The sequence below is a fragment of the Halichoerus grypus genome, chromosome 1 (genome assembly GCF_964656455.1).
Source record: "Halichoerus grypus chromosome 1, mHalGry1.hap1.1, whole genome shotgun sequence".
Lineage (NCBI taxonomy): Eukaryota > Metazoa > Chordata > Mammalia > Carnivora > Phocidae > Halichoerus > Halichoerus grypus.
The window spans coordinates 70153411-70180690 of record NC_135712.1 but is presented as its reverse complement, the minus strand read 5'-3'; the positions used below and the strand labels follow the sequence as shown (position 1 = coordinate 70180690).

The window sequence follows — 27280 nt, the reverse complement described above, 5'->3', positions numbered from 1 at the left end:
ATTCCTTCTTGCATTAAACATTATGCAAAGCACTGTGCCAGTCTTGGTCCACGTGCAGCTTTTACACATCCTATGTACAAATTTGCATTTTGCTTTTAATTTTTTTCCTTTTTGCTTATCCTAAATATTTCAGAGGCTGCAAAATATATACAATATGGCGCTAGTGGCTACCTAATATTCCAACAAGGTCATACACTTTACGGAATTATTTCCGTGTATGTATCCAACATTTAGGAGTAAACGCTAACACCATTTGCCTTTGCACTGCAGGACCTGGAGGTCGGTCAAGGTTAGACGGCGGGATCGGGGTAGCAGGGCTGCGGCCCGCGCGCGCCGCAGCGGAAGGCGGCGAGGAGAAAGCCAGTGCGCGGATCCCACCGCTCCTCCCGGCACCTGCAGTCTTGGCGCCTTTTCTGTGCGACCACGCCCCGCCCCGCCCCGCCCCGCCCCGCCCCTCCTCGCACACGAGCCGAGGGTCCTTGTCCCGGTGCGTGCGCACCCCTCGCCCCAGGCAGTCCATTTCCAGGGCACCTCTTGGGTCTACGTGAGACAGGAAGTGACGCAAAGCCTGGGAGAGGGGGTCGGAAGGGGGTGGGGCCAAGCTATAAACAGCCGGTTGGGGGCGAACATCCCCCAGAGAGCGTCAGCTTCGGCCTGTGGCGGCTCTGTCGGTAGCGGCCGGAGGGGTGTCCGTGTGAGTGACGCGCCGAAGCTAGAATCCCGCCGGCCCTCCTGGCCTCTCCTCAGCCGGCAGGGCGGGGCCGCACCGGAGACCGCTGGGTGCTGTCCAGCAGCGTCCGGGAGCCGCAGGGGGCGCGGGGAGGCTGCGGCGACTTCTAAGAGGGCCGGGCGGGATGGAGCGGGGTCCGTGTACGGGTCTGGAAGGGGCCGCGGCGGCGCGGGGAGCGGGCTGCAGGTGCAGCGAGGTGGAGCCGCTGTGCGGAGAAGGGCTGTCCTGTCTGCTTTTCTGCGCCTTGTCTCGGTCGCGGAGCGGCGAATGGTTTCTCCATTAGAGCACGGAGGGCGAGATGAGGGGTACCCCACTGTCGTTCTGACCCCGCCATTCTGCTTCCGGTCCTCAGGCCCACCCGGATCCCTTGTCCTCATTAGCTCGTCCTTAAAAGATGCGGAACCTCGTGGGACAACCCTAGGCCGCGGGCGCGGGAGTGCGAGCCACGCTGCCGCAGCGTAGACCCGCTCTGCGGGGAACACGTGGCCGCTCCGGGAAGTGTCCGCAGGGAGTTGCTGTAGGGGTGCATGGGTGACCTTGAGCTTGTAGCCCTTCGCTCTCGGGGCCTACGCGGGCCCTGGTCTCACTGCTGAAAGGGACAGAGCTGTCCTCGACTCGGTTACGAGTGTGTCCTGGGAATTTGATGGGAGTTTCTGTAAGCCGTGCGTTTGAACTCTGCTACGTCCTGATCTTCAGCGTTGCAGCTGGCCTTGTGTGTGGGTTCTCAGTTTTCCCCAGGCAGAAGCCCCCTGAACTCCGCAGGTATTGACTCGAAGATTATTCTGATTGCTAGGCTCTCCTTGTTGTAAGGTGGGAGACGCAGAAATAAGACTTCTGCTTTGTGAAAGCTGTGGTCTAGAGGCTAAGTAAAAGCTGTTTGAATTGGAAGTGGCTTTTGCTTTCAGGAAATTAGCGATATGGCTAAAAGGCTGTGCTGTATTGATAAATGCCTTAGAGGCCCATTGTATTAGTGTTTCTAGTGGATGGCTAAAGTAGTAGTGGGTAGGGTAAGTAAGAAAATAATATTTTGTGACTTGACTCTTCGGTTAACATTTTTCCCCTGCTTCCAGCGACCTTGGGTAGACCAGGGAACTTAATTGCTTTTGCTTTCTTTTCTGGGAGGTGGGGTAAGAGGATTGAAGTAGGAAATAGTTGTCCTCTTACAGAAGTATTTGGATACCTGATACCTTTATTCTAGGCTTAGATATGAGTTGGAATACTAGATGCTGATTCAGTTGCGGCTGAGCTGGGGGGGGTTGACCTTATTGACAAAGACATTTAAGGTGATTTCCAGAAGTTGTTTTCTATTGCAAAACTCAAGTTTAGGCTATCTACAGTACTTGTTGGCCCTGCTGGGTTTTTTTCTCCGTTTTAGATTATAATGAACTCAATATACTTCACAAGAAGACCTAAAATTAAAAAAATTTTTATCGATATGAAATATTTTCCAAAAATTTATATATAGCATAGCACCCTTTAACTTTTCTTTGGTGGAAGGTTTTTGTGAAGTAATGGTTGTGAAGTTAGCCTGTGCTGAAGATTGTTGGGTAGAGACAACGACTCTACTGACTCTGCCCTAAGTTGTGGCAGTTATTTGCCTCTGATAATGTACTTTATCTATAATGGAGCAAGGTTCCTGTTGAAACTTGAATCAGACAACAGTGAAATCTAGTTAAAAATGATCCTCTGAGGCCTTTTGGAACTCTTCTCTGTGGGCTTCTTGTGTGCTGTCTCAGATGAACACCATACAGGTAGATGGCAATGACTTCAAGTGGTCCTGACCTTTGAGTTGGGCAGTCTTTTTACAGAAAGCTGAATAGGAATGAAGATTCTCTTTGTTTTCCTCCACGGCCTTTTCATTTTTTTAAAAGATTTATTTATTTATTTGGTGGGGAGGGGCAGAGGGAGAGAATCTTCAAGCAGCCTCCCTGCTGAGTGCTGAGCCTCTCTCTGGCTCGATCTCACTACCCATGAGATCATGACCTGAGCTGAAACCAAGAGTCAGATGCTCAAGCGACTGAGCCTCCCAGACACCGCACAACCTTTTCATTTTAGACCCTTAAAACTAGGAAAGACCTTGTCCATCTCTTTACAAGTCATCCTGGGTGTACACAATAATATGTGTCCTGAGGGCTCTGCAGAAGCTTTGTAAATTGATGTAACCTTTTCATTTTCACCTGCAAATGAATAGGGAAACAGTTTGCAAAATGGGTATCCATAATCAATTGCTTAAGAACTTGGAGCCCTACCAGGTAACCTTTAAAGTTTTTCTGCCTTTTTTTTTTTTTTTAAAGATTTTATTTATTTATTTGAGAGACAGAGAACACACACAAGTGGGGGCAGGGGCAGAGGGAGGAGGAGAAGGAAAGAATCTCAAGCCAACTCTTTCGCGGAGCTCAGAGATCTGCTGCTGGATGCCTGTCGCAATCCCACCACTCTGATGATCATGACCTGAGCCGAAACCAAGTGTCAGAGGCCCAACCGACTGAGCCATTCAGGCGCCCCTAAAGTTTTTCTACTTTTTAAAATCTCCCTACTATCCATGCTTTGCCCAATGATTCCAGGATAAACCAGAATAGTGGCAGGAATGGGAGAAGATTCCAGGTCCAAGATTTTCATTATATATTTTATGTAATTGCCAAATGATATGAAAAATGAACTTCATATACATCAAGCATGCCCCAGTACTGTTAAGAAATAAAATACCTTTATTCTTTGTTAATTCTTTATAAATTCTTTTTTTTTTTTTTTAAGATTTTATTTATTTATTTGACAGAGAGCATGAGCAGGGGGTGGGGGTAGAGGGAGAAGCAGGCTCCCCGCCGAGCAGGGAGCCTGATGCGGGACTCAATCCCAGGACCCCGGGATCATAACCTGAGCCGAAGGCAGACGCTTAACCGACTGAGCCACCCAGGCGTCCCTATTTTTTGTAAACTGTAAATTGTAGACTGTAGTCTAGCTAGTACCTTTGCCTACTTCCTGTCTTCCATCCCATGGCTCAATTAACACATTACAGATCCTCCTTCCATTTCGTGTTCAAAACGTGGGGGGCTCTGTTTGCTTAGCTTAGTTTTCATTATTAATGTGAGAAACTGAATAGGTTTTCCAGTTATCTGAGAGCACTAAATATATACAAGGTGCTAGTATGTATAAAAATCAAGGTGATGTTTGGTTTGTCTCTTGTTATAGATTATCAGCAGTGGTGACGTCTTGAAATAAGCCATATAAAAGTTGTTGGCGTTAGGTACTAGCTAATACAGTCCTGAACTTCCTTATAATTCAAATCGTTTTATTCCTACTTTCTGGAAATGTGGCATTAATTTCTATTTAATTTTTTAAAATACAGTAACTACCTTGAGGTCTTAAGCTACTTTGGGGTGTCTTAAAACCAGGAGTCTGTACACAATACATATATCCTTATGTCTTTTAACATAACCACCTGTTTATAGACAGTTATAACTGGTATGGAAAGTTTCTCCCATGCTTTTAGAGCACATAAATTAAAGTGATTTCAGTTGCAAGAAAATTTATTAGGGGGTTCTTTTAAATACAGAGCTTTACTGTGTGTGAGGTCATTTTTAAAGAATGACTCATTTGTTATATATAAAATTTAAGGAACAACTTTTATAGATCATTGAATTATCATGTTCTTCATAGATGTGGGATTAAATTATGGGGTTTAAAATGGGAATTGCCTAGGTCACAGTTTTTTTTCCTCTAACTTGATTTCTTTTATGTTATAATCTTAATTTTGTGTCTAGGTATTGAAATAGAAATAACATACTGGTTTTCTCAGTAAAAAATGTATTTCGAGGGGCGCCTGGGTGGCTCAGTTGGTTAAGTGACTGCCTTCGGCTCAGGTCATGATCCTGGGGTCCTGGGATCGAGCCCCGCATCGGGCTCCCTGCTCTGCAGGAAGCCTGCTTCTCCCTCTCCCACTCCCCGTACTTGTGTTCCCCCTCACGCTGTCTCTCTCTCTCTCTCTCTGTCAATTAAATAAATAAATAAAATCTTAAAAAAAAGATCTAAAAAAAAATGTATTTCGATTTTAATTATACAAAATCATAATTATATTCTATTAATATCTTTGTTTATGCAGACGTGCAGTCATTTTATTTCATCGTCATTTATTTAAATCCTTAGATCATGTATTTAAAAGTGTTGTCACTTTAGTCTCAAAATTAAGTTAAAGCCAGAAACCTTGAGGAATGGCTGATTCAGAAGAATATTAAACTTGAAAGCTGCTCTTTCCTAGAAAAGGGTGATTAAAATTGGTTCAGGGTGGAGTCTTCTAGTTCTGGTTTTAGTGATTGGGTTTGTACCGTTCTGGTGCAGTGATAGTGATAAACTTTTTGTACCAGATAGGGCAAGAGACTGTGCTTCTAAGATGATCTCTTACTTCTTAGCTCTGGTCTTTAAAGCTTGGGCATTAAATTTTTGTTGTTGTTGTTAATAGGTTTTGATAGGAGACTTTTCTAACTGCCAGTTTATATACTGTCTTTTACAATCTGCGTGTATCTCACAGTTTGCTTTGTGCCATGTGGATGTTAAATGTGCAGTAAGTGTAATTGTAGTATTGGAAAAGCCTTAAAATAGTATGAAATAAGTGGCCATTTTATATATTTCAACATAATATAACTTTCAAACATCTAGAGGCACTCAAATCAAAATAATTAGAAAATCCAGATTTCAGTTAATACCTATGCTTTAACTTAATATAGGACTCTCTTGGTTACTGAGTTGTTTTTTACTTCTAAAGCGGTTGTCAGGGCGCCTGGCTGGCTCGGTCAGTCGGTAGGGCATGTGACTCTTGATCTCAGGGTTGTAAGTTGAAGCCCCACATTGGATGTAGAGATTACTGGAAAATTTAAAAAAACTTAAAAAAAATAATAAAATGGTTGTCATTTATTTATTTTAATTGATGTGTTGATGTATAGTTGACATACGATATTATATTAGTTGTAGGCATAAACATAGTGATTCAAAGGTTAAGATGAATTTCTTAAATTTCTGGAGATGAGAACACAATTTTTATAACCCAGTAACCCATTGAACTTCAGTTTTGGGTTATGTTTTCCGCCTTGAACAAGACACTTAACATCTCAGATAATTGGCCTCTTTGTCTGCATACTGTGTTTTTCTTTTTTTGTCTATTCTTTTTGCATCAAAGATCTACCGGATCATTTGTAAGAACTGTTCATTTACTCAGAAGGATCAGGTGTTCGCTCATTTTTATTGGAGATGCTTTGTTACTGGTCTTTGTAGCATGACCATTCTTGGCTTAGTTCTACTTTAGTTGGGTGTTTTTTTTTTTTCAGGTGCTAGTCTGTTGTCTTTTGTATTTGTTCTTTTGACTGCTAAATTCAGTTACTTAAATCTACTTAACATGGGTGGCATTCTAACTAATTTTCCCCACATATTTTTTAAGATTTATTATTTATTTTTTGGGGGGGAGGGGAGGAGCAGAGAGAGAGAGGAAGAGAATCTCAAGCAGACTCCCTGCTGAGCGTGGATTCCCACCATGGGGTTTGATCCCACGACCCTGAGATCATGACCTGAGCTGAAACCAAGAATCAGACACTTTACCCACTGAGCCACCCAGGTGACCCCCCACATTTTTAATTTTGAAAAATTTCAAGCCTATAGGAAAAATTGAAATAGTAGTACAGTATATATATACTTGTACCCTTTACTCTGATTAACCAGTTATTAATAGTTGCCACATTTGCTTTATTTCTTATACACTTTTTAAAACTGAACTGTTAGGATGTGGGGCGCCTGGGTGGCTCAGATGGTTAAGCATCTGCCTTCAGCTCAGGTCGTGATCCAAGGGTCCTGGGATGGAGTCCCGTGTTGGGCTTCCTGCTCAGCAGGGATCCTGCTTCTCCCTCTCCCTCTACTGCTTCCCCTGCTTGTGTGTGCTCTCTCTCTGTCAAATAAATAAAATATTAAAAAAAAAAAAAGAAGTTATGATACTTTATTCTTTTTTTAAGTTTATTTATTTATTTTTTTTAGTAATCTCTTCACCCAACATAGGGCTTGAACTCACAACCCTGAGATCAAGAGTCGCGTGCTCCTCTAATTGAGCTAATACTTCATTCTTGAAATCTTCAGCATTAATTTCCTAAGAACAAGGGCATTCTCCTCCAAAAACAGAATACCATTATCGCACTCTCCAAATCTAACATTGATACAGTATTGTTATCCAGTATGTAGTTTGTATTTAGATTTATTTCTCCCAACAATATTCTTTGTCCCTGTCCCCACCCCCACCCCACCTCAATTCAGGATCTAATCAAGGATTACACTAAGTTTAGTTATCCTATAAACTAAATATCTTTGTTAAAGACTCTTTCTAGAAAGGTGATAATATATTTAAAAGTAAATTTGATGTATAATAATCTAGCATGATAATGAAAAGCCCTCACTTATCTGATATAGTGGTATCTATCTCATATTAATTTTCTGTTTTAATACTAGGCTCTTCTTCTGTGTGGCAGCTCAGAATGATGGATCAAGCCAGATCAGCATTCTCTACCTTGGTAAGATATTTTAGGTTGTATTTCTTGTCACCAGTTTGTGAGAATATGAAATATACAAGAATGACTCTCACCCAGTAAGCATGAAGTAATATTCAAAGGTATCATAAAGTATTTGTTTATGTTGAAGTGGTGGTCTTGAGATGTAACAGATCCCACAAAGGAAGGGTATATTCAGTCTTGAGTAGAGTGAACTTGGAAAATCCTTTAAGAACTTCCAGGGTATTTTTTGGGTGTGGTGGGAGGGGGACAGCCAAGTGGATAAGAGGAACTGAAGAAAGCGCTGTTCAAAATATATGCCTATGTTAGTAGACATACATGACAGACACCCTGAATGAGAAGGCTGAATGAGAGGAAGGCCAGTGTGTGATCTAGCCTTCATCTGTCATGGACAGAACTAGGCATAGGGAAGCATGTCGCTTTGAAAGAGGAACTTCTTTTTTCTTAAGAATATATAGCAAGTCCTAATAATGGCCCAATAATAAGTACAGTACCCAACCAAACTTTTTGTAAATGTTCCTCTTCCCTTTCTTCTCTTTCATAATGATTTCTTTCTCTCTTTTTTTCAAATCTCAGTTTCGTGGAGAACCATTGTCCTACACCCGGTTTAGTCTGGCACGGCAAGTAGATGGTGATAACAGTCATGTGGAGATGAAACTAGCTGCAGATGAAGAAGAGAGTGTTGACAATAACGTGGGGGGTAATCATGCCAGTGTCACAAAACCAAAAAGGCTTAATGGATTTATCTGCTATGGGACTATTGCTGTAGTCCTCTTTTTCTTGATTGGTAAGAGTGGCCATTCAAAACTTAAATGTTCCTTGTTACAGACTCTAGGAAGGGTGTTAATTCAGCCAAGCAAACATTTATTTTGTACCTTTTTATGTGCCATTATGCTAGGCACTAGGTATACAATGATGAAGAAGATTCCAGGCCTGCCTTGAGTTGAGCCTGGTGGGGGGAGAAAGACACATGAATCATTTCATTGTAATGTGCAAATGTTATACTAGAAATACTCACCGGATATTTGTAGCATAGAAGCTTGCCCTAAGGATTCAAGAAAGGCTTCTGGGAAGAAAAGTTACCTATATCTTAAAAAGGTAACTATTTAGAGACACGTGGCTGGCTTAGTCAGTAGAACATGTGATTCTTGATCTTGGGATCATGAGTTCAAGCCCTATGCTGGGTGTAGAGATTATTTAAATACATGGAAAAAAAAAAATAAAAAGGTAACTATTTCAAGTTATTAAACATTTGACTCTTGAACAACATGGGCTTGATCTGTGTGGGCCCACTTATATGCAGATTTTTTTCAATAAATATATTGGAAAATTTTTTGGAGATTTATGACAATTTGAAAAAACTTACAGACCAACTGCGTAGCCTAGAAATACTGAAAAAGTTAAGAAAAAGATAGGTATTGTTGTAAGAATATACTGTATAATACATATAAAATACAAAATATATGTTAATCGATCATTTATGTCATCATAAGGCTTCTGGTCAACAGTGGGCTATTAGTAGTAACGTTTTTGGAGAGTCAAAAGTTATATGCAGATTTTTTACTGTGTGTGGGGTCTACACCCTAAACCCATCCCCCCACATTGTCCAAGAGTCAACTGTATGATTTATTAGATTGAATGGTTTAAAATTATACAAAACTGAGATTGATTATTTACTTTCAAACTGCTTACAGTTTGAATAAACCTGTATTTTTAAGGCTTAGCTGAAAATATTAACAGTTCCTATGGGAATATATTATAAAGGAAAATCTGTGAGTTCAGCCATGAAACTTTTTATCCTTAGGATTTATGATTGGCTACTTGGGCTATTGTAAACGTGTAGAACCAAAAGCTGAATGTGAGAGACCATCAGGAACGGAGTCTCTGGGGACAGAGGGAACAGAACCTTCAGAAACAGAAGAGTACTTCCCTGAAACACCTTCTCGCTTATTTTGGACGGACCTCAAAACAATGTTGTCAGAGAGACTGAGTAACACAAACTTCCTCACCACCATCAGGTAAGCTTGAGCTACTTCACAAATTTAATCTCAATACCTAAACAAATACCAGTTACTCAGAGCAGTGCAACACAACAAATGTGACAGTCTGGAGGAAAGCCTTCTTAGAGTTAGGGGAAGCTTCCTGTGTTCAGCAGGAGGGTAAACAATTAGTGAAGAATTCAAACTATGTTGGATGGGGAGAAGTGTGAGGACACTCCTTTTTCTTTAAAAAATTCATAGGTCTTTGATCTTTTTGTCATCTGGCTCTTTATAGCTTGTTGCTTGCTGTCAGACTTTCTTCTGCTTTGATTTTTCATCTTAACCCCTTGTAAGTCGTGCTGAGCTTTGCTACTATCCACAAGGGTATCAGTAGCCTTCTTTACTCTTTAGATCAGGACTAACTTGACTGCCCGACTTGACATAGAGACATATCATGTCTTTAGTATTCCTTGATTTCTTCTTGTTCTCATTAATCCATACACTAAGAAGTGTCCTTAAGGTTTCTGTCCTTTGGTTTTTAAGATCTTCCGTAGACACTTACCTAACTCTGTGTAAAGAATGTATTCATCTTTCACCTATTGGCTGGCTTCCTACAGTTGCAGTGGTACAATAATTCTCTTAGTCTTAGGTTAGGAATCTTGGCATTTTTACTTCATCTAGTGAATACTTTTGTGTATACTATATACCAGGCATTATAGATAAAATGAGAGTGTAGTTTACAAAAGAAAAAAATCTATATGATCTATATATATTTACAACGAGACATAGGAAATCAGAACAAGGAGTAGTTTTGCTTCAAAGTAGGTGAAAATTAAAGCTGTACTTCTTGAGTTCACCAACAGTAACACTATCTTTCATTTTGCTTACAACAGATTTCTTGGAAACTATTCATTTCCCCTAAAACTACCCTAAGCAGGTACCTCCTTAGGATGGGGCTCTTGAAGGACCACTTTACTTTGGATAAAGAGTTTTTAACAAGCTGAAGACATACATTCCTTCAGATATTTGGCCATTTTTTCCTAAGTTTGTCTTTAATCAGCCCAGGAATTTTGGGTCACAGTTAATTTAGCTATGTTGAGTAGTACTGAGTTATGCTTTTAAAACAATTTGCTTGATATTTGAGTTCATTGTTTATTTTAAATTAAATTTCAGTTCATTTAACAGTGACGGTTTTTCCTCTAGGCTGCTGAATGAAAATTCGTATGTCCCTCGTGAGGCAGGATCTCAAAAAGATGAAAGCCTTGCTTTTTTCATTGAGAATCAGTTCCGTGCATTTCTACTTAGCAAAATCTGGCGTGATGAACATTTTGTTAAGATTCAGGTCAAAAGCAGGTATGTTGAAAGATGGTAAACTGATTTCATGTAAGTAGCTGTTTTCAGGTGTGCTAATATAGCAGAGACTTTCAAAGTAAATAATGCAAGTCAAATGCTAAATGTATTAAAGCCATTTAATTTTTTTCCCCAAGGTTGTCCTTAGCTTCAGCTTCACTTTAACTTAATCTTTTTTAGCAGTGCTCAAAACTCGGTGACCATAGTGGGCACGGACAGTGGCGTGGTGTACCTGGTGGAGAGTCCTGAGGGTTATGTGGCATACAGTAAGGCAGCGACAGTTACTGTAAGTAAGGCAAAACAGTGCATGAGATTTTTTCCCCTGCTGAAGAGCTCAGAAACTCCTTATCGTTACTTTTCTTAGGATTTTGGTGTAAATTTACTTGTAAAATGAAACCGATCGTGAGATGCTGTTGTTCTCAACCTCCTATGCCACAGTCAAAGTAAAATCCCAGGTCCTCATCTAGGACAGTAAGGCCCTAAGTCATCCTCCTGCTCTTTTCCTCCTTCACTGTGCTCTGGCCACCCCAGCTTCTCTGGGTGTTCCTCAGACTCTCAAACGCAGGCATGCTCCCACCTCAAGGCCTTTATAAAACTTACCTTTCCTTCTGCCGGCCCCACTCTTCCCTTAAATACCAACATGGCCTGTTCCTCATTTTGTGCAAGTCTCTTCTCCACTTCTTCCCTTCTTTAGGGAAGTCTTCCTTGATTATCTTGTTAAAAATGGCCTTCCTCCAATCACTTCCCCTTATCCTGCTTTATTTTTCTTCATGGGACTTACACACCTGACATTTGTTTCCATGCTAGAATGTAAGCTACGCGAAGGGCTAGAGGTTGGCTTTATGTACTGCTATGTCACAGAGCCTTGGACAGTGCCTGACACATGATGGTGTTTGCTGAATGAATGTGTATATCAAGATGCCATGAGGGGACAGAGAGAAGTAACCATCTTGGCTGGAGTCTAGTCTTAGCTTGAATTTTTAATGCTTGATCTTTTAAAATTTAGGCAAATATGGCCAAACTACTACAGAAATTGAAAAACAGATCTATCTAGGTTTTTCAGGTGAAAAAACATGTTTGTATATCAGGGGTCTATCTAGTGGATGCCTTCAAGCCAGATAAAGTCTTAGGTGTGCCATATCACTTTCCCTGGCTACCTACAAGCTAGGAGTTTGGAGGTGGGTGGACTTCTGGCCAAGAACATTGAGGGTTTGGGAGCATCTGAGGCGCAGTCAGTTAAGCATCCAACTCTTGGTTTCAGCTCAGGTCTTGATCTCAGGGTGGTGAGATTGAGCCCTGTGTGGGGCTCCACGCTGAGCACGGAGTCTGCTTGGCACTCTCTCTCCCTCTCCCCCTCCTCCCGACCCCCCCTTTCTCTCTCAAATAAATTAATTCATTTAAAAAAATAAAAGAACACAGGATTTTCATTCACCTGCGAGCTTTCTATATTTGGATATTTGCTTGTCAATGTCAGTTGATAGCTCTATTAATAAAATTTAGGAACATTATGAACAGCTTTTATAAACATCTAAAAGTTGATCTATGCAAGTCACTTTATTGTAGTAGTGTTCAACAATTTTCACACAGGTTTATTATCAGAACTTTCAGTTAAGACCCATTCCTATGTATGTCCTCAATTATCTAGCATTCAGATGTTAGGAACTTTATGTAATTGGTGCTGCCAGGGCTAGCCTACAGTATTTATATTGGTATATGTCTCTTTGTTTATCATATTCTGTTTGCTTTTCTCTTCCCCCCAAATACTGGAAGCAATGTAAAAGAGATTAAATGTCAATAGGTCAATGCGAATTAGATTAAAGGCAGCATGTGATGGTACCAGACGTGAATATAGGAGGCCAAAAGTCTTGATTCACTCCTGATAACTGTGACCGGTTCGACTAGAACTCTCTTACATCCTTTCTAGGCTTTCGCCTCCTTCTTTTTGTCTTTTTGTTTTCTCTCTTGGGTTTGATCTGTAAAAACCATCCTGTCTCAGACTCTATGGCTGTTCTAATTACCGTAATGCTCATTAACTCTGATGTCTTTATTCTAGGGTAGACTGGTCCATGCTAATTTTGGCACCAAAGAAGACTTTGAGAATTTAAACTCTCCTGTGAATGGATCTTTAGTGATCGTTAGAGCAGGGAAAATCACTTTTGCTGAAAAGGTGAGTATAAGTTATTGAGTACACTGGTATCATACCATTCTTCATTTAAATGGTATTGATTTTTTTTACATTCTGAAAACTGTCAGTCTCATGGGGCGCCTGGGTGGCTCAGTTGGTTAAGCGACTGCCTTCGGCTCAGGTCATGATCCTGGAGTCCCAGGATCGAGTCCCACATCGGGCTCCCTGCTCAGCTGGGGGTCTGCTTCTCCCTCTGACCCTCTTCCCTCTCATGCTCTCTGTCTCTCATTCTCTCTCTCAAATAAATAAAATCTTAAAAAAAAAAAAATTAAAAAAAAATTAAAAAAAAAAATGAAAACTGTCAGTCTTAAACTCTCATACCTAATAACATAATTTATTAAAGTGTTCAACAAATTACGTACGTTCCAATTCTCTAAACTGTAGGACACTTGTAAAACTATGGCAGAGCCACTTGGAGTATTCTACAGTCATTATCTTTCAGTGAAAAAGAAGTAATCAGAAATGCTTAAGTGAAAGCAGTTTAAATTTAAAATAACAATATTCTGTTGTCATATAGGATTAGGATTGTTAAATTATTGTTAAATTAAGGTGCTTTAATTGTTATGTTCTATATAACCCAGTTTTATGTATATATAGAATTCAGTTCTAACTATGCTTTATGAAAAGGAAAATTAAAAGTCAAAGCTCCATAAGCACCTAGAATGGAACATAGCAAAAGACCGTGGTTGTGTTGGATGGGTTTTTATTATTTGTCTTTGAAACTCCTTGATGAGTTAGTTAAGGCAAGAATTTTGTCTCAACATATAAGCTATTTGAAACATTGGGGGGTTTCAGTGCAGTCCTCTCTAACCTTTTGTCTTTTAGCATAAAGCCCAATACATATTCTTCTAATTTTGTGTGATTACATCTTCATTTTCTGATCTTTACATGTTTTCCTTTAGGTTGCAAATGCTCAAAGTTTCAATGCAATTGGTGTCTTGATATACATGGACCAGGCTAGATTTCCCATTGTTAATGCAGAGATTCCAGTCTTTGGACATGTGAGTTTTTTTCTTAAGTAAATAAGTTTTTGGATTCTACAAATTGTTGCTGGGTTCCATCTGTATTAGTAGAAGTATAACATGCCTTCCTTAAATGCTCTTTTTTTTTTCTGGGAGAGTCTAGCACTGACAAGAAGATGGATTATGTGACTTTGAGACCTAGTTATTATTGCTAACGGAACCTTCTCAACAGTGTCTTGAATTGGGAATTTGGCATATGCCATATAAAAACAAGAGTAACGTGTTGTAGAGCCACTCAGACCTTCAGGCTTTGAGGTGCTAAACTAAATTTAGGCTATACCCTCATACTAAATCTGAATCTTATAGGGATTTCTTGAACAAATGCCTGACAGAGCACATTATTCTTTTGTCTTACTAGGCTCACCTGGGAACAGGTGACCCGTACACACCTGGATTCCCTTCTTTCAATCATACTCAGTTTCCACCGTCTCAGTCATCAGGATTGCCCAGCATTCCTGTCCAAACAATTTCCAGAGCTGCTGCAGAAAAGTTGTTTGAGTAAGTTCTTATTGGAAAGCTCTCTTATTTGAAAACTGGTTTTATGATTAGAAAGGAATAGTAATCATTTCAGTTAATTTGATAACATTTAAAACAATTGGCTATAATTTTCCATATTTGGCATATCATGGGGTAGATAGCTGTTAACTTGTAGATAAACATGAATTTTTTCCTCCATAAGGTGATCTTAATAATTAGACATTGGATTTATAAACTCAGTGAGTCCTTGGTCAATTTACCCAGTGAATTCCTTGTATACTATTCCTGGCATAGCTTCTGCTTGAGGACTTCCTGAGGTAAAGCACTTTGTTGCCTATGGCAACCCATTCAGTTATTGGAGTAGGTCTGTTAGAATTCATGTTGAGCTGAAATCTTATTCCCTGTAACACCTATTAGTTTTAGAGTTTCTTCTTAGCAACAGAACAATTCAAGTTTTCTAGTCCATAGATTGAATATGAATATCTTCAGTTCTCATGACAGTTCCCAGATGCTTTATAGTCATGATTAGTCCTGGATATCCTCCCTAATGTTTTAGTATCCCTCTTTAATAAGAGAACCCAATCTGATTGAGTAATTGTCATTAACTTTTATCTTGATCTGGACATATTTCCCACCTGGTATTGGCACAGGATATAGATCTAGTCTCAGACACTTATGTGAACATTTATTTGCTGTGTGACTTAGAACAAGTTACTCTAACCCCACTGATCATGTTTCTTTGACTTAATTAGATAGTTGAAATATATTCTACTTAACAGGGTGATTGGTTTCAAATGAAGAGCATCTACATGTAAGGATACCTGTATAATACTATGCGACTAGTAACAATGCTATCTGCGAGGCATTTTTAATAGGTGATTTTTATCGTTCGACCACCACTTACAAGTCTTCCCTAACCTGCGAAGCCAGCTCCCTATTTTATCCTTGTGTTGTGGGGGGTAATAATGTTTTGACATACTTCTGTGAGTAGAGCAGTCATTGTTTGGATAACATATGAGGAGTTTGATAGGGGAAGATACCTAACTATTAGCAGCATGAAAATATTCTTTTATAACTAAGATAAGAATGTATACTGGTTAGTAGAGAGAGTGAGAAAACATGGGGATGTATTAATGGGCTTGTATGTAAGAACTTCATTCTGAGTCCATCTTGGTATCTACTTAAAATGTAAATTATAACCGTGTCTCTGGCAGAAAGGCACGTGTCAGATGAGGACAGGTAGAGAAATTTTTTTAAACACTGGTTAAACTTGGAGGTAACTGATTTTCAAATGATTGCCTACAGGTCGGAGTAAGATACAGATGGTTGGCCACCAAGAAGTAAATTTTGTATACGCTTTCTTTATATGTCCTCTTAGCCTAGACCTTCCCCGGGCAGTAAGGAAGACTGATTTTGAAAGCCTGGGGGAAGCAACAGTAACTCAGAACTCTGATGTTTCTTTTCTTCTTCTAGAAATATGGAAGGAGACTGTCCTTTTGCCTGGGAAATAGACTCCTCATGCAGGCTGGAGACTTCCCAGAACAGGAATGTGAAGCTCACTGTGAACAATGTGCTGAAAGAGATAAGAATTTTTAACGTTTTTGGAGTTATTAAAGGTTTTGAAGAACCTGGTAAGACCTTTGTTTTTGTTTTGTTTGTGTTTTCCTAGTTCTTAAGAATGTGGCCAGAAGAGGGAGTGCAGGAAGGCTGGCTTTGGCTTGGTTTTGTGGAATGCTAGCTCTTGTCTGTCCTAAAGCGAACTGTTTAGGTGTCAGTTTTATTGGGAGATAATAAGACCCTAGGAAATTAACTTGTCAAAAATTGGCTATTATGATTAGAAAATCTCTTTTAAGTTATTGGATAGAACAGCAGTAAGCACCTTTCTTCTTAAAGGGGGCAGATAATAAACATGTTGCAGGCTATCAGTCTCAGTTGCAGCTACTTAACTCCAATGTCGCAGCATGAAAACAGCCATAAATGATACGTAATGAACGCGCACGTAGGCTGTGATTTACCACTGACCCCTTGAATAGGCCATCTGTTTAAGTAGAATCTAATAGTCATATCATTTAGTAAAGAAAGCCCGTGGACTTTGGTTGCTTATTAAACAGTTAGTGGGCACTAATAGGTAGCCGATGAGTAAACTTAATTGGTAATGTGGAAAGAGTAGCAATACTAATAAGGAGAAAGAGATTAGTATTGTCATGTGAATTTTTAATTTCTGGAGTCCTAAGTCAGATATGAAATATTTTATTTACCCTTAGAGCATATACCGCATTTTTACCCTTTTTACTAACATGATTATTCTAGAGTTCGATATTAGAAAACAGTTTAAAAGTTGATTGTATAATTTATCTTTTTTTTTTTTTAAGATCGCTATGTTGTAATAGGGGCTCAGAGGGATGCCTGGGGTCCTGGAGCTGCAAAGTCTAGCGTAGGAACAGCTCTCCTATTGGAGCTTGCCCGGATATTTTCTGATATGGTCTTAAAAGGTAGAGTACAAATTTTGAGAACTTGAATATCTATGTGCTATGTATAGTTCTAAATATTATATGATTTCTCACTTTCGCCTTTATTATTATGGTTCACTTATGCTGGGCTCTGAGCTCTTAGGTATAAAGCAGATCATCTTTTGTTGGATCTGCCTTTGACTTTGAAACAGCTTTCCATGTAGTGTCTTCATTGCATTGGGTATCAGCTCCTTTTTGAGACACCAAAAAAGTATTGTACTGGACCCTAATTCTTAGTTTGACATATTCAGAATGATATGGCAAATCTAGCATGGTCCCTAAGGAATCTATTTTAAAGCAAGCAGTGGTATACCTCTGTACTAATTTTCTGTAATTTTGTTATAAAGTTATAATATGTAATTTTATATATTATACTTAGAATACTAGATATGTTCATATATATTTATAATATATAAACACTTTCAAGCCTTTCTCCCTTGGTACTTGGCCACTTCTCTACACACACCCCCCCCACACACACACACAAACCCCCATCACCTTCTTGAATCTTTCGGTCAGAGGGTAAGTTGCAGTGCTTAACTTTTATGCAAAAGTACATAATACAAAAAAATACATACCCAAGGAAAGGGGAGGAATGGAGGGCAGTGGCACATATAGTCCCAAAAGGAGCTGTCATTAATGTAATTCCTCTGAAAACTCTTTCTTATAACTTAAATGTGAGAATTTGTATTCTATTTCATAACAATTGTTTGTAAAGTAACCCAGCGTTTTAAGTGATTGACCTCTACGCAGATTGTTTTCAGAGAAGGTACACGTTGTAGTTACACCATGATTTCAAGTATTTCTTGGTCCAGAAGTTAAGGGGCTCAAAGAATGGAGTTGGGAAAAAAGTGACTTCCTATAAAAACTGGTCCCTACCATGTATTTGAAATCTTTTTTGCAAATGATCTCTTAGGCAAGTAATCCTTGTAGATTACTTTTAAAATTCATTTTTATTCTTTCTGTTGTTGTTCTTTCACCTGGGACCTCAAAAGGGAAAGAAATACTTTTTAATCTGCCGTCTTGAATTAGAAATTTCTGACTTCATCTTAAGTCAGTCGCCTACCTATAACCTGTCCTAAGATGAAACAACTTGTTGTTACCTTTCAGATGGCTTCAGACCCAGCAGAAGCATTGTCTTTGCCAGCTGGAGTGCTGGAGACTTTGGAGCAGTTGGCGCCACTGAATGGCTAGAGGTATTATCTGTGCAGCACCCACCCCCAGAATGGGCAGCGGAACTTGTCTTGGCTTAATTTGTCCTGCAGAAACCATACTCTTGTAGATTTGATTACAGTTGATGCTGAACAACACAGGTGTGAACTGTGCAGGTCCACCTATGCGTGGATTTTTTTATATATAAATACAGTATAGTCCTCTAAATGTATTTTCTCTTTCTTATGCTTTTCTTAGCATTTTCTTTTCTCTAGCTTATTTTATTGTAAGAATACGATACGTAATACACGTAACATACAAAATAAGTGTTGATCAACTATTTATGTTACTGGTAAAGCTTCCAGTCAACAATAAGCTATTCGTAGTTCAGTTTTGGGGGGTCAAAAGTTATATGTGGATTTTCAATTGCGTGGGGAGGGTGTTAGTGCCCTAACCCCCACGTTAGGGGGGTCAACTGTATATCATTTTTGCCTTTGTATATTTAATCTGAATAGACTCTAAATTTAAAAAGATGCCCCTAATAATAGCTGCTCCATGTGACAGTTGGATTAATACATATTAGTACATTTAGTATTTTTCCTTCTCTTCCAGGGATACCTTTCCTCCCTGCATTTAAAGGCTTTCACGTACATTAATCTGGATAAAGCTATTCTTGGTAAGTATCCCTTTCATTAACTGTTTATGAATTTAGATAAACTACTAATAAAACAGAAGAAAGCTTTTTACAGCAACACTCATTATTTTCTACAATTTACATTGTCCATTCCCTGATTAAGACTGACTTAGCTTTCTCTTAGTAGTCCATTAAATTGTAGAATGGGTGCAGATTGCCTTGTTGAATGCAACAGTTCCCAGTGTGGTCCTCAATTAGCAGCATTCGGATCACCTGGGAACTGTTAGCAATGTAAAATTTCAGACCTTTTGAGTCTGAAACTGGAGCACAAGTCCAGCAAACTGTGTTTTAACAAGCACTGTGGTGATTCTGATGCACTAAAGTCTGAGTCTGGATTGTTTTTTAGACCAGAAGGAACTAAACCGTACCATATAGAATGGTACTTCTAGAGACTAATTCACATCTAGCTAGATGGTGGCATCACGAATAGAAATACCAGATAGTCAAACTTCTAAAAGAATTTGAATGTTATTAAAAGTGCAGAGGTAGCCAGTGGATGAACTGAGAATAGTAAAATATCTCATTGGAAAGGAAAAGGAAGGAGTTAAAATTGAACTGAATTTTTACTGGACTCGTCGTCATTGCTATCTTACCTATACAGCAGAATGTGTGGAGTGTAGCGAGTAGACAGTAGCTAGCAGATGACTGCCCTAATTAGGTGAACTAGAAAGGTACCAAAACACAAATCATTAACATTAACATATGCCAACTCAGGAGTAAGAGCTTCAGTCGAGTCAAATTAGGGTTAGCAGTTACTAAAGAAGTTGACTCTTAAATCACTTTTTTTGTCTAGTTCTTGAAGAGGATAGTTGTATTTGGCCACTCATCTAAGTTATTGTCTTCCTTTTTTGTTGAGTACTTTTGGTTGTAGAAGCTGCCATGTAAAAATTACTTGACTAGAGAAGGGGCAGTGTTTTTAAAATAATCTCTTTGCAGGTACCAACAACTTCAAGGTTTCGGCCAGCCCACTGTTGTATTCGCTTATTGAGAAAACGATGAAAGATGTGAGTGTATACCTAATTACAAAATCTGTAACTTAATTTTTCATCTAATTTACAATAAGATGGAAAATGATGTTTAAACCATCATAAGTAACCACGTTTTGCAATAGGGAGAAGGAGATTTGGCGTAATGGGCTTAGAGGCCATATATATCAGTAATGATTTTTTTTTTAAGGATTTTATTTATTTACTTGAGAGAGAGAGCACAGAGAGCGAGGGAGAATCAGACTCCCTGCTGAGGATTCTGAGATCATGACCTGAGTCGAAGGCAGACGTTTAACCAGCTGAGCCGCTCAGGCGCCTGTGGAATGATTAAAGATGGACGGAACAAGGGTCAGAGAACCTGACCTGGATCCTCTGGGAAACTAGGAATTGCTATAGAGTCTCCAGCAAGGCAGTAATGTGTTTGCAGGTTAGGCTGCAGGAGTATAAAATGAGCTACAGGGGAAAAAAACAGAAACAAGATAGGCCTATCATGAAGGCTAGAAAGGGCTTTTAAAATTGAGGCTAACCCACCTTTAAAATGGTTAAAGGAGGAGAACATTTTTTTCTCCTTGTAACTGAAGGAACCGTGACATCATGAGCCTAGTAGGAATAACTTTAGAAATTTGAGATTGTTTTAACGATCTTAAATTTTTTTCAAGAAGATACAGTAAATTTTTCAAGAAGATACAGTAAATGTTTATAGATCTAAATATGTTTGTGACCAGCCTGAATAACTATGTCCAGAAAGATTCATTTTAGTGACAAATTAATTTTTTATTTTACAGGTGAAACATCCGATTACTAAGCAGTCTCTTTATTGGGACAGCAACTGGATCAACAAAGTGTAAGTTGAGAAAAGTGAATGAACAGCTTATAGAAAAGCAAAATCATCCAGTAACACCTGCTCTGTTAGGTAGAAATCTAAACCGAACCTTGCAGTGAGCTCACCTATACTTAGAGTCAATTTAAGAATTTATTTGGGGATAGGGGTAGGGTTGCATGATAGCACAGTTTGCTACTTAGAAAACTTTCTAGACACATTCTTGCTTTCCTTGCAGAGAGGAATTTTCTTTGGATAATGCTGCTTTCCCTTTCCTTGCATATTCTGGAATCCCAGCAGTTTCTTTCTGTTTTTGTGAGGTAAGTCTGAACTCTAAAGTTATATCTTAGATCTTCTTTCATCAATTTTGAGACCTAGAGTGCTTAAAATGTTTTAAGAAGTTATACACATGCAGTTATTGCATGCTCCCTTATTATCAGTCTCAATGTAGAATTGTTCTTGGTTAGCTTAATTAGCAGTTGAATTTATTTGCTAAAACATCTTCAATTAGGTATCATGAGTTTAATAACAAGGCTACTACCTATTGGACAGTGCAGATATAGAATATTTCCACCAAACAGAAGGTTCACCTGGACATTGCTGTACTTGATACCTGTTAAGATATCGTTCTAGACATTTGTCCAAAGATGTTAATCTCTTGAACAGGGATTATGGGTAAAAGCACAAAAACCAAACAGATGTAAGGTTGTTACGAGACAGAACTTTGAACAGACCAAGTTGTAGGAAAGCAAGATTGGCTTGTTTCAGGAGCCAGTTAGAAGGCCCTGAAGGCTACTCTGAGTAAACAGAAGGATGAAGGCCTCTGTGCTAAAGTGCTAAAGTTGGAAAGCCAGCCCTGTAGTGGGCTCTCCAAGGAATGAAGAGATCCTGGAGTTTTAGTACAGGAGGTCAGGGTGGAAAGTGTTAACTTTTGCATCAAATTATTGATCTCACGGAGGCCAGGTCCTCACGTGACTTTTTATCACTGGATGTTTTGGCCTGGGACTAGGAGGGGAGAGGTCTGAAGCAAGGGAGTGATGTAAGATCTGGATTTGGAGATTAACGTAGCTGGAACTCTCTTGACCTTCTGCTAGAACAGCAGTGTGGATGGCATTGAAATAGCTGGTCACAATATCTGTTTAGTACATTAAGAAGAACTGAATGTCTGGTCCTAGGGTTGAGGAGATTTATGGATGATTTCTGTTGACCTCCAGAAGGTTTTTCAAAAACTTCCTACTGACTTCTTAGATGTCAAAAACCTAGCAGGTAATACAGAACTATATAGTCTGAAAGTAAAGAAAATGGAGTTGAAATAGTTACTTAAATTGTCTAATGAAGGTAGAGACAACCTCTTGTTAGAAAGGTAACACGTATGAATGGATTGAGTGCTGAATCATTAGAAAGAAGGTCAATTTTAGTCTAAGTGTGACACTTTATATCAAAAATACACTTCACGTATGCTGTCCTCTTTCCTTATTTAATGAGCCAAACTTCCCAGAGAGAGGAAAATAAGGATACAACCTCAAGAAATTTGGCTAGACATCTGTTTAGGGTATATGATGCAATAGAACAGGGATTCTGTAGGACCTAGAAGAAAGCAGTCATTCTAGGAGTAGGTTAGGTTCAGAGGAAGTAGCAAAAGTGGTACCAGTGTAGTAGATGGGAGATAAAATTGGAGTAGGAATACATTAGAAGCAAGGGAAGAATTCCAACTACTATTACCTTGATAGTAAAATGAATGTGTGGCTCCTATTCTTACGACCCACCTGTGAGTACATTCACCTAGCTTTGTTTTTCAGGGCACAGATTATCCTTATTTGGGTACTACCATGGATGTCTATGAGAAACTGAAACAGAAAATTCCTCAGTTGAATGAAATGGCACTTGGAGCAGCAGAAGTAGCTGGTCAGCTTATAATGAAACTCACCTATGATCTTGAATTGAACCTGAACTATGAGATGTATAATGACAAAATACTTGCATTTGTGAGGGATATGAACCAATTCAGAGCAGACATAAAGGTGAGCACTAATTAAAATCAGGTTCTTAGTGCTGAAATATCCAACAGTTTGAAGAATGATGTTTAGCTGTTCCTGAGGAGGGACAGGGTTGGTAGCTGAAGTACATTTTAAAGTGAACTAATGTATAAGTTTTCATAGAATTTGTAACTCATTTGAAAGGAAAGTTGAGAGGCTGTGGGTTATAAATCTGGGATATACCACAGTAAGTATTTCAGAATCTAATTAGCCTAAGATATGTTATATTTATGTAATTCCAAGCAACCTGTAAAGAGGACCCAGAGAATATAAAGATCTCAACCATGACTCTGGACCTATGAGTTTGGGCCATATATCATATGATATATATATATATCTATATATATCATATATCATGCCTTTCAGGGATGTCACAGATGGAGAGAGAACATAGCCAGTAATTACAATCTTACTTAGTGTTGATTCTGTGTGCCTAGTATTCAAATGCTTGATAAACTCAAATTAATAGTAATAGGTGGTTTCCAACTGGTTTTATGGTACTAGAAGTCAATTTAACAGATCCCTTAAATGAAGTAAATCACTGATAAGTCTTAATGATTATGGCTTTCTTGAAACTTGATACTATAACTGATCAGAAAATGGGACTTATGAGAAAAATCACTAGATTGTGAAGTTCATTGAGCCAAAATGGTTAAGATTTTCCCCCATCAGCAAACTGGCCTGGAAACAATATACTGCCCAGGATTATATATTAAGTAAATTCTGTTAAATTTCTTGATGAGGACGGCTTCCTTGGGAGACTAAGAATGGATAACTGTGCTATCTGCTGGGCTCAGATACGAGTGTATTACTCCAGTTCGTAGAGCCTGGGGCCTCATGGGCAAGGTGCCTAAGTCTAGCATTCTCTGCCCGCAAGTCACCCCCTTTTATCAGAACTGTCTCAGTTGCTACCACTAAATTAGAAAGGTAGGTAGAATAATATCCTTAGAATAAATATCTCATAGGAAGTTTCATGTCTTTCTGCTTCAGGAGATGGGTCTGAATCTACAATGGCTGTATTCTGCTCGTGGAGACTTTTTCCGAGCCACCTCCAGACTAACAACAGATTATAAGAATGCAGAGAGAACAAACAGATATATCATGAGGGAGATCAATGACCGTATCATGAAAGTAAGTAAATGTCTAAAAAAGGGAGAACTAAAGTATGTTGATTTTTCACTGGTAAATCTTGCATTTCTAAAAAGTAGAGTAGGAATTCTAGGACCTTAGGATCCTTCGCTGCTTTAGAATTGAGCACAGATTTTTAACTCTTATTAGCAAGACCTAGAACTGACATATCTAAACTGGAAATACAAAAGGCATTTGACCTAGTATTAACCTTTTTAGAAAGGGATCATTAATGATTTTTAGCTGTCATTTTCTCTGTATTCCTGTTCTCTAATTCAGCCCTTAACTGCTTTTATCTTAATCTGCTCGGAAGAGGCAGGAGACTTCATTACAGTGGGAACTTGTAAATCTTCCATATGTATGCTCTGTAACTAAAAAAAACCAATACAATTAGAGTTCACTTTTACAAATGAATTGACAGTTTACTTTATAATTTTAATGTTACAAGATTAGTAGCCTGGTTCTCCACGTTCTTAAATTTGGGGATTTTTGACATTTAAAGTGAGAGAATGACAGTTGTTATACTACATCAGGTCCTCCCCTCACAGCAAAAGTCCCAGCACTGTTTAAGTTCTCTTGTATGTTTTTGTTTCCATAGGTGGAATATAACTTCCTCTCACCCTACATATCTCCGAGAGATTCTCCTTTCCGACACATCTTCTGGGGGTCTGGCTCTCACACTCTGTCAGCTTTACTAGAGCATCTGAAGCTGCGTCAGAAAAATAACAGTGCTTTTAATGAAACACTGCTGAGAAACCAGTTGGCTCTAGCAACTTGGACTATTCAAGGAGCTGCAAATGCCCTCTCTGGTGACATATGGGACATTGACAATGAGCTTTAAGTGTAATGCCCATAACTTCTATAAGAACATCAGGGTAGTGTGATTTCTAGACTTGTGCTGGTTGTGCTAAATTTTTAGTAGGGCTACAAAACCTAATATTGTTAAAATTCTACCCAACCATCTTGGTACTCCTAGATATCTTTAGGCAGCAGCTTTTAATACAGGGTAGGTACCTGCACTTCAAGTTAAAGTGAATAACGACTTAAAAATGTTCATAATAGAATCTTTTCTCTGATCATCTCTAAAATTTTAAATGCTTTGTATGGTAACTGCCTCTTTCTTGTTACAGTTATGAAAAAGTCAGAACCAGTTACATGAATTATTGCTCTAAATCCTAAGGACATGAACTGGTATCTTCTAAGGGGGAGGAGGAGGGTGGTACCTGCTGAAGGCTGGAAGTGGTGGCTTGGTGTGATCCTCTGCCTTCATTTGGTGCTGGATAGGAGATACCAGGTTGTAAGACCTCATTCTCCAAATGAGATATATGCCTTCTTTAAGGATTTAGCTGGTTTCCACATCCTTGAATGAAACAGTTAACTTTCAGAAGAGATGGGACTTGTTTTCTTGCCCATGAGGTCTGAAGCAGAGGTCCTTCAGTTGGATAAAATGAGGTTCAACTGTTTATCACAGGAGTAAGGCCTTAATGTGTTAACCTCAAGATTATTTATGAAAAGAGGAGACCAGAAGCCAAAGACCTATATTTTCTTTTCATCCTCCCCTCCCCCGTAAGCCTTTGTTCATTAGTTTTTTGTCGTTTTTGTGTTTCCCAAAGTATTTTGAAAGAGAACCAGCTTCAGGTGTTTAATTTCAAACTCAGTTCGTCAGACGTTAAAGAACACACTGCCAAATTTTGGCCAAAGTGTTAATTTTTTGGAAAAGCTTTCTATCATTTTGGCACTGAGATATTTATTGTTTATTTATCAGTGACAGAGTTCACTATAAATGGTGTTTTTTTTTTTATAGAAGATAATTATCGGAAGCAGTGCCTTCCATAATTATGACAGTTATACTGTCGTTTTTTTTTAATAAAAGCAGCATCTGCTAATAAAACCCAACAGATACTGGAAGTTTTGCATTTATGGCCAACACTCATGGGTTTTAGAAAACAGCCACAAGCCAAATAAAATTTTAAAGCTAAATATCAGTAAAGAATTCCATTTAATTGGGGGTTGCTAATCAAGTTAGACTTCTGTTTAGCCAACCAGATAAAAATAGCAGTTCTCCTAAAGGGAAGGAATTGTAACCGAGTTATAAATTAATGTCACTTAAAGGCTTGATAGTACTCATATGTGTGAAATTTTACAGCTCAATTTATCCAAGGTGTAACTTTGATTCGAATTTTGCAAAATTTCCAGTACCTTTGTCACAAACCTAACTCACATTATCGGGAGCAGTGTCTTCCATAATGTATAAAGAACAAGGTAGTTTTTGCCTACCACAGTGTCTATATCGGAGACAGTGATCTCCATATGTTACACTAAGGGTGTACGTAATTATCGGGAACAGTGTTTCCCATAATTTTCTTCATGCAATGACATCTTCAAAGCTTGAAGATCGTTAGTATCTAACATGTATTCCCAGCTCCCTATAATTCTCTTTTAGTTTTAGTTGCAGAAACATTTTATGGTCATTAAGCATTTGGTGGGTGAATTCAGCCACTATAAAATAAAATTACTTCCTTCGAGATTCTTTGTTTTTAAACCTAATGTAGTATCTCGTTATATTTGTGGTTTCTCCAGGTCTTCTGTTTAGCGGGAAAGTAGTATACATTTATAATGTTTGCCGTTGACAAATGAATTTAACTTTATCTCCTTATTTGTATGTTCTCTCCTGTAAACTTAGTTCATACAAGTTGGAATCCAGAATTGACCTTTTAGCTTAAATCAGGGGAAACTTGCCTAGGAGGCCTGGGGGGGGCGGGTGGGGAGTGAAAGGTATAGGGAAGTGAGGCTTGCAAAAGGATCTTTGATCATGTCTACCTACCCATTAGTATGTGGTGGTTTTCAGTTAAATACAGATGTAAACAAATAAATTTGAAGCTACATGAGTAAGACTTTATTTTCTGGTCAGCCATCATTATAAACCTGATAATCAGTTGTTTGTCATAGGGCAGTAGTTCACCCTAAGAAATTGTCACCTAAGAAAAAGTCCATAGGGTCTCTTAAGGTTCCTAAACTTAGCGTCACCTGCCTAAGTTAACCTCGATGTAGATGATTACAGCCTCACTGAACTGCTTCACTGCTCGCAGTCTGTTTAGTCTTCACAGTGTTTTCTCTTGAACTGGTATTTAGTGTAGCTGAGTGAAAAGGTCATAGCTGAGATCCCTGGTTTGGGTATCACGCTTTATCATACTTTAATGAAAGCTCAGTAACTTCAAGACATAATATGAATAATGGGCATCCATTTACAGCAGTAAATCTCTTCAAAAACCTCTTTTCCATGGTGAGGATTCAGTTATTTCTAATCCAAAAAGCCACTAAGTGGTAAGAGGCTTAATATTCCTGAATGAAATGTGTATCTGACTAGCAACAACCTGCTGGACTTCAGATTTTTTCTGGTTATAGATATCAAGTGCATTTTGAAGGTAAAGGATAAAGGAAGTGAGCTCTATCATGACTCACTGTTCTAGAACTTGCATGACCTTTACTGTGTTTCCTCTTTGAATGTTCTTGAAATTTCAGTTGGCTAAACATGGCTTATTAGACTTGCCAACCTACTGCTCATCTATATCTTTGTAAACAAGTGATATGCCCTTAAAATTGTGTCCAAGCTGGTATGTGCAACAGTGTGGAAATCCCTTACCTGATTTAATAAAAATGCTTGAACACTGA

General features: G+C 38.8%; 1 protein-coding gene across 4 annotated transcripts; it reads left to right on the top strand.

Annotated features, from left to right (window-relative positions):
• The first annotated feature begins 574 nt into the window (after nucleotides 1-574).
• TFRC (transferrin receptor) lies at nucleotides 575-27280 on the top strand. 4 transcript variants are annotated; one of them, XM_036071863.2, is made up of 19 exons: nucleotides 575-694; nucleotides 7211-7272; nucleotides 7846-8056; nucleotides 9074-9287; nucleotides 10452-10601; nucleotides 10782-10884; nucleotides 12652-12765; nucleotides 13686-13784; nucleotides 14164-14303; nucleotides 15756-15913; nucleotides 16655-16774; nucleotides 17903-17988; nucleotides 18557-18620; nucleotides 19575-19642; nucleotides 20410-20468; nucleotides 20683-20764; nucleotides 22244-22465; nucleotides 23471-23611; nucleotides 24207-27280. In XM_036071863.2, exons 2-19 carry the CDS (start codon nucleotides 7237-7239, stop codon nucleotides 24447-24449), a joined length of 2310 nt encoding a protein of 769 aa, XP_035927756.1. In that variant the 5' UTR covers nucleotides 575-694; nucleotides 7211-7236; the 3' UTR covers nucleotides 24450-27280. The 4 variants fall into 4 exon arrangements, with proteins under 4 accessions (XP_035927756.1, XP_035927733.1, XP_035927746.1 ...); XM_036071840.2 differs by having other exon boundaries at nucleotides 576-694; nucleotides 10779-10884; XM_036071853.2 differs by lacking the exon at nucleotides 575-694 and adding an exon at nucleotides 799-1492 and having other exon boundaries at nucleotides 10779-10884.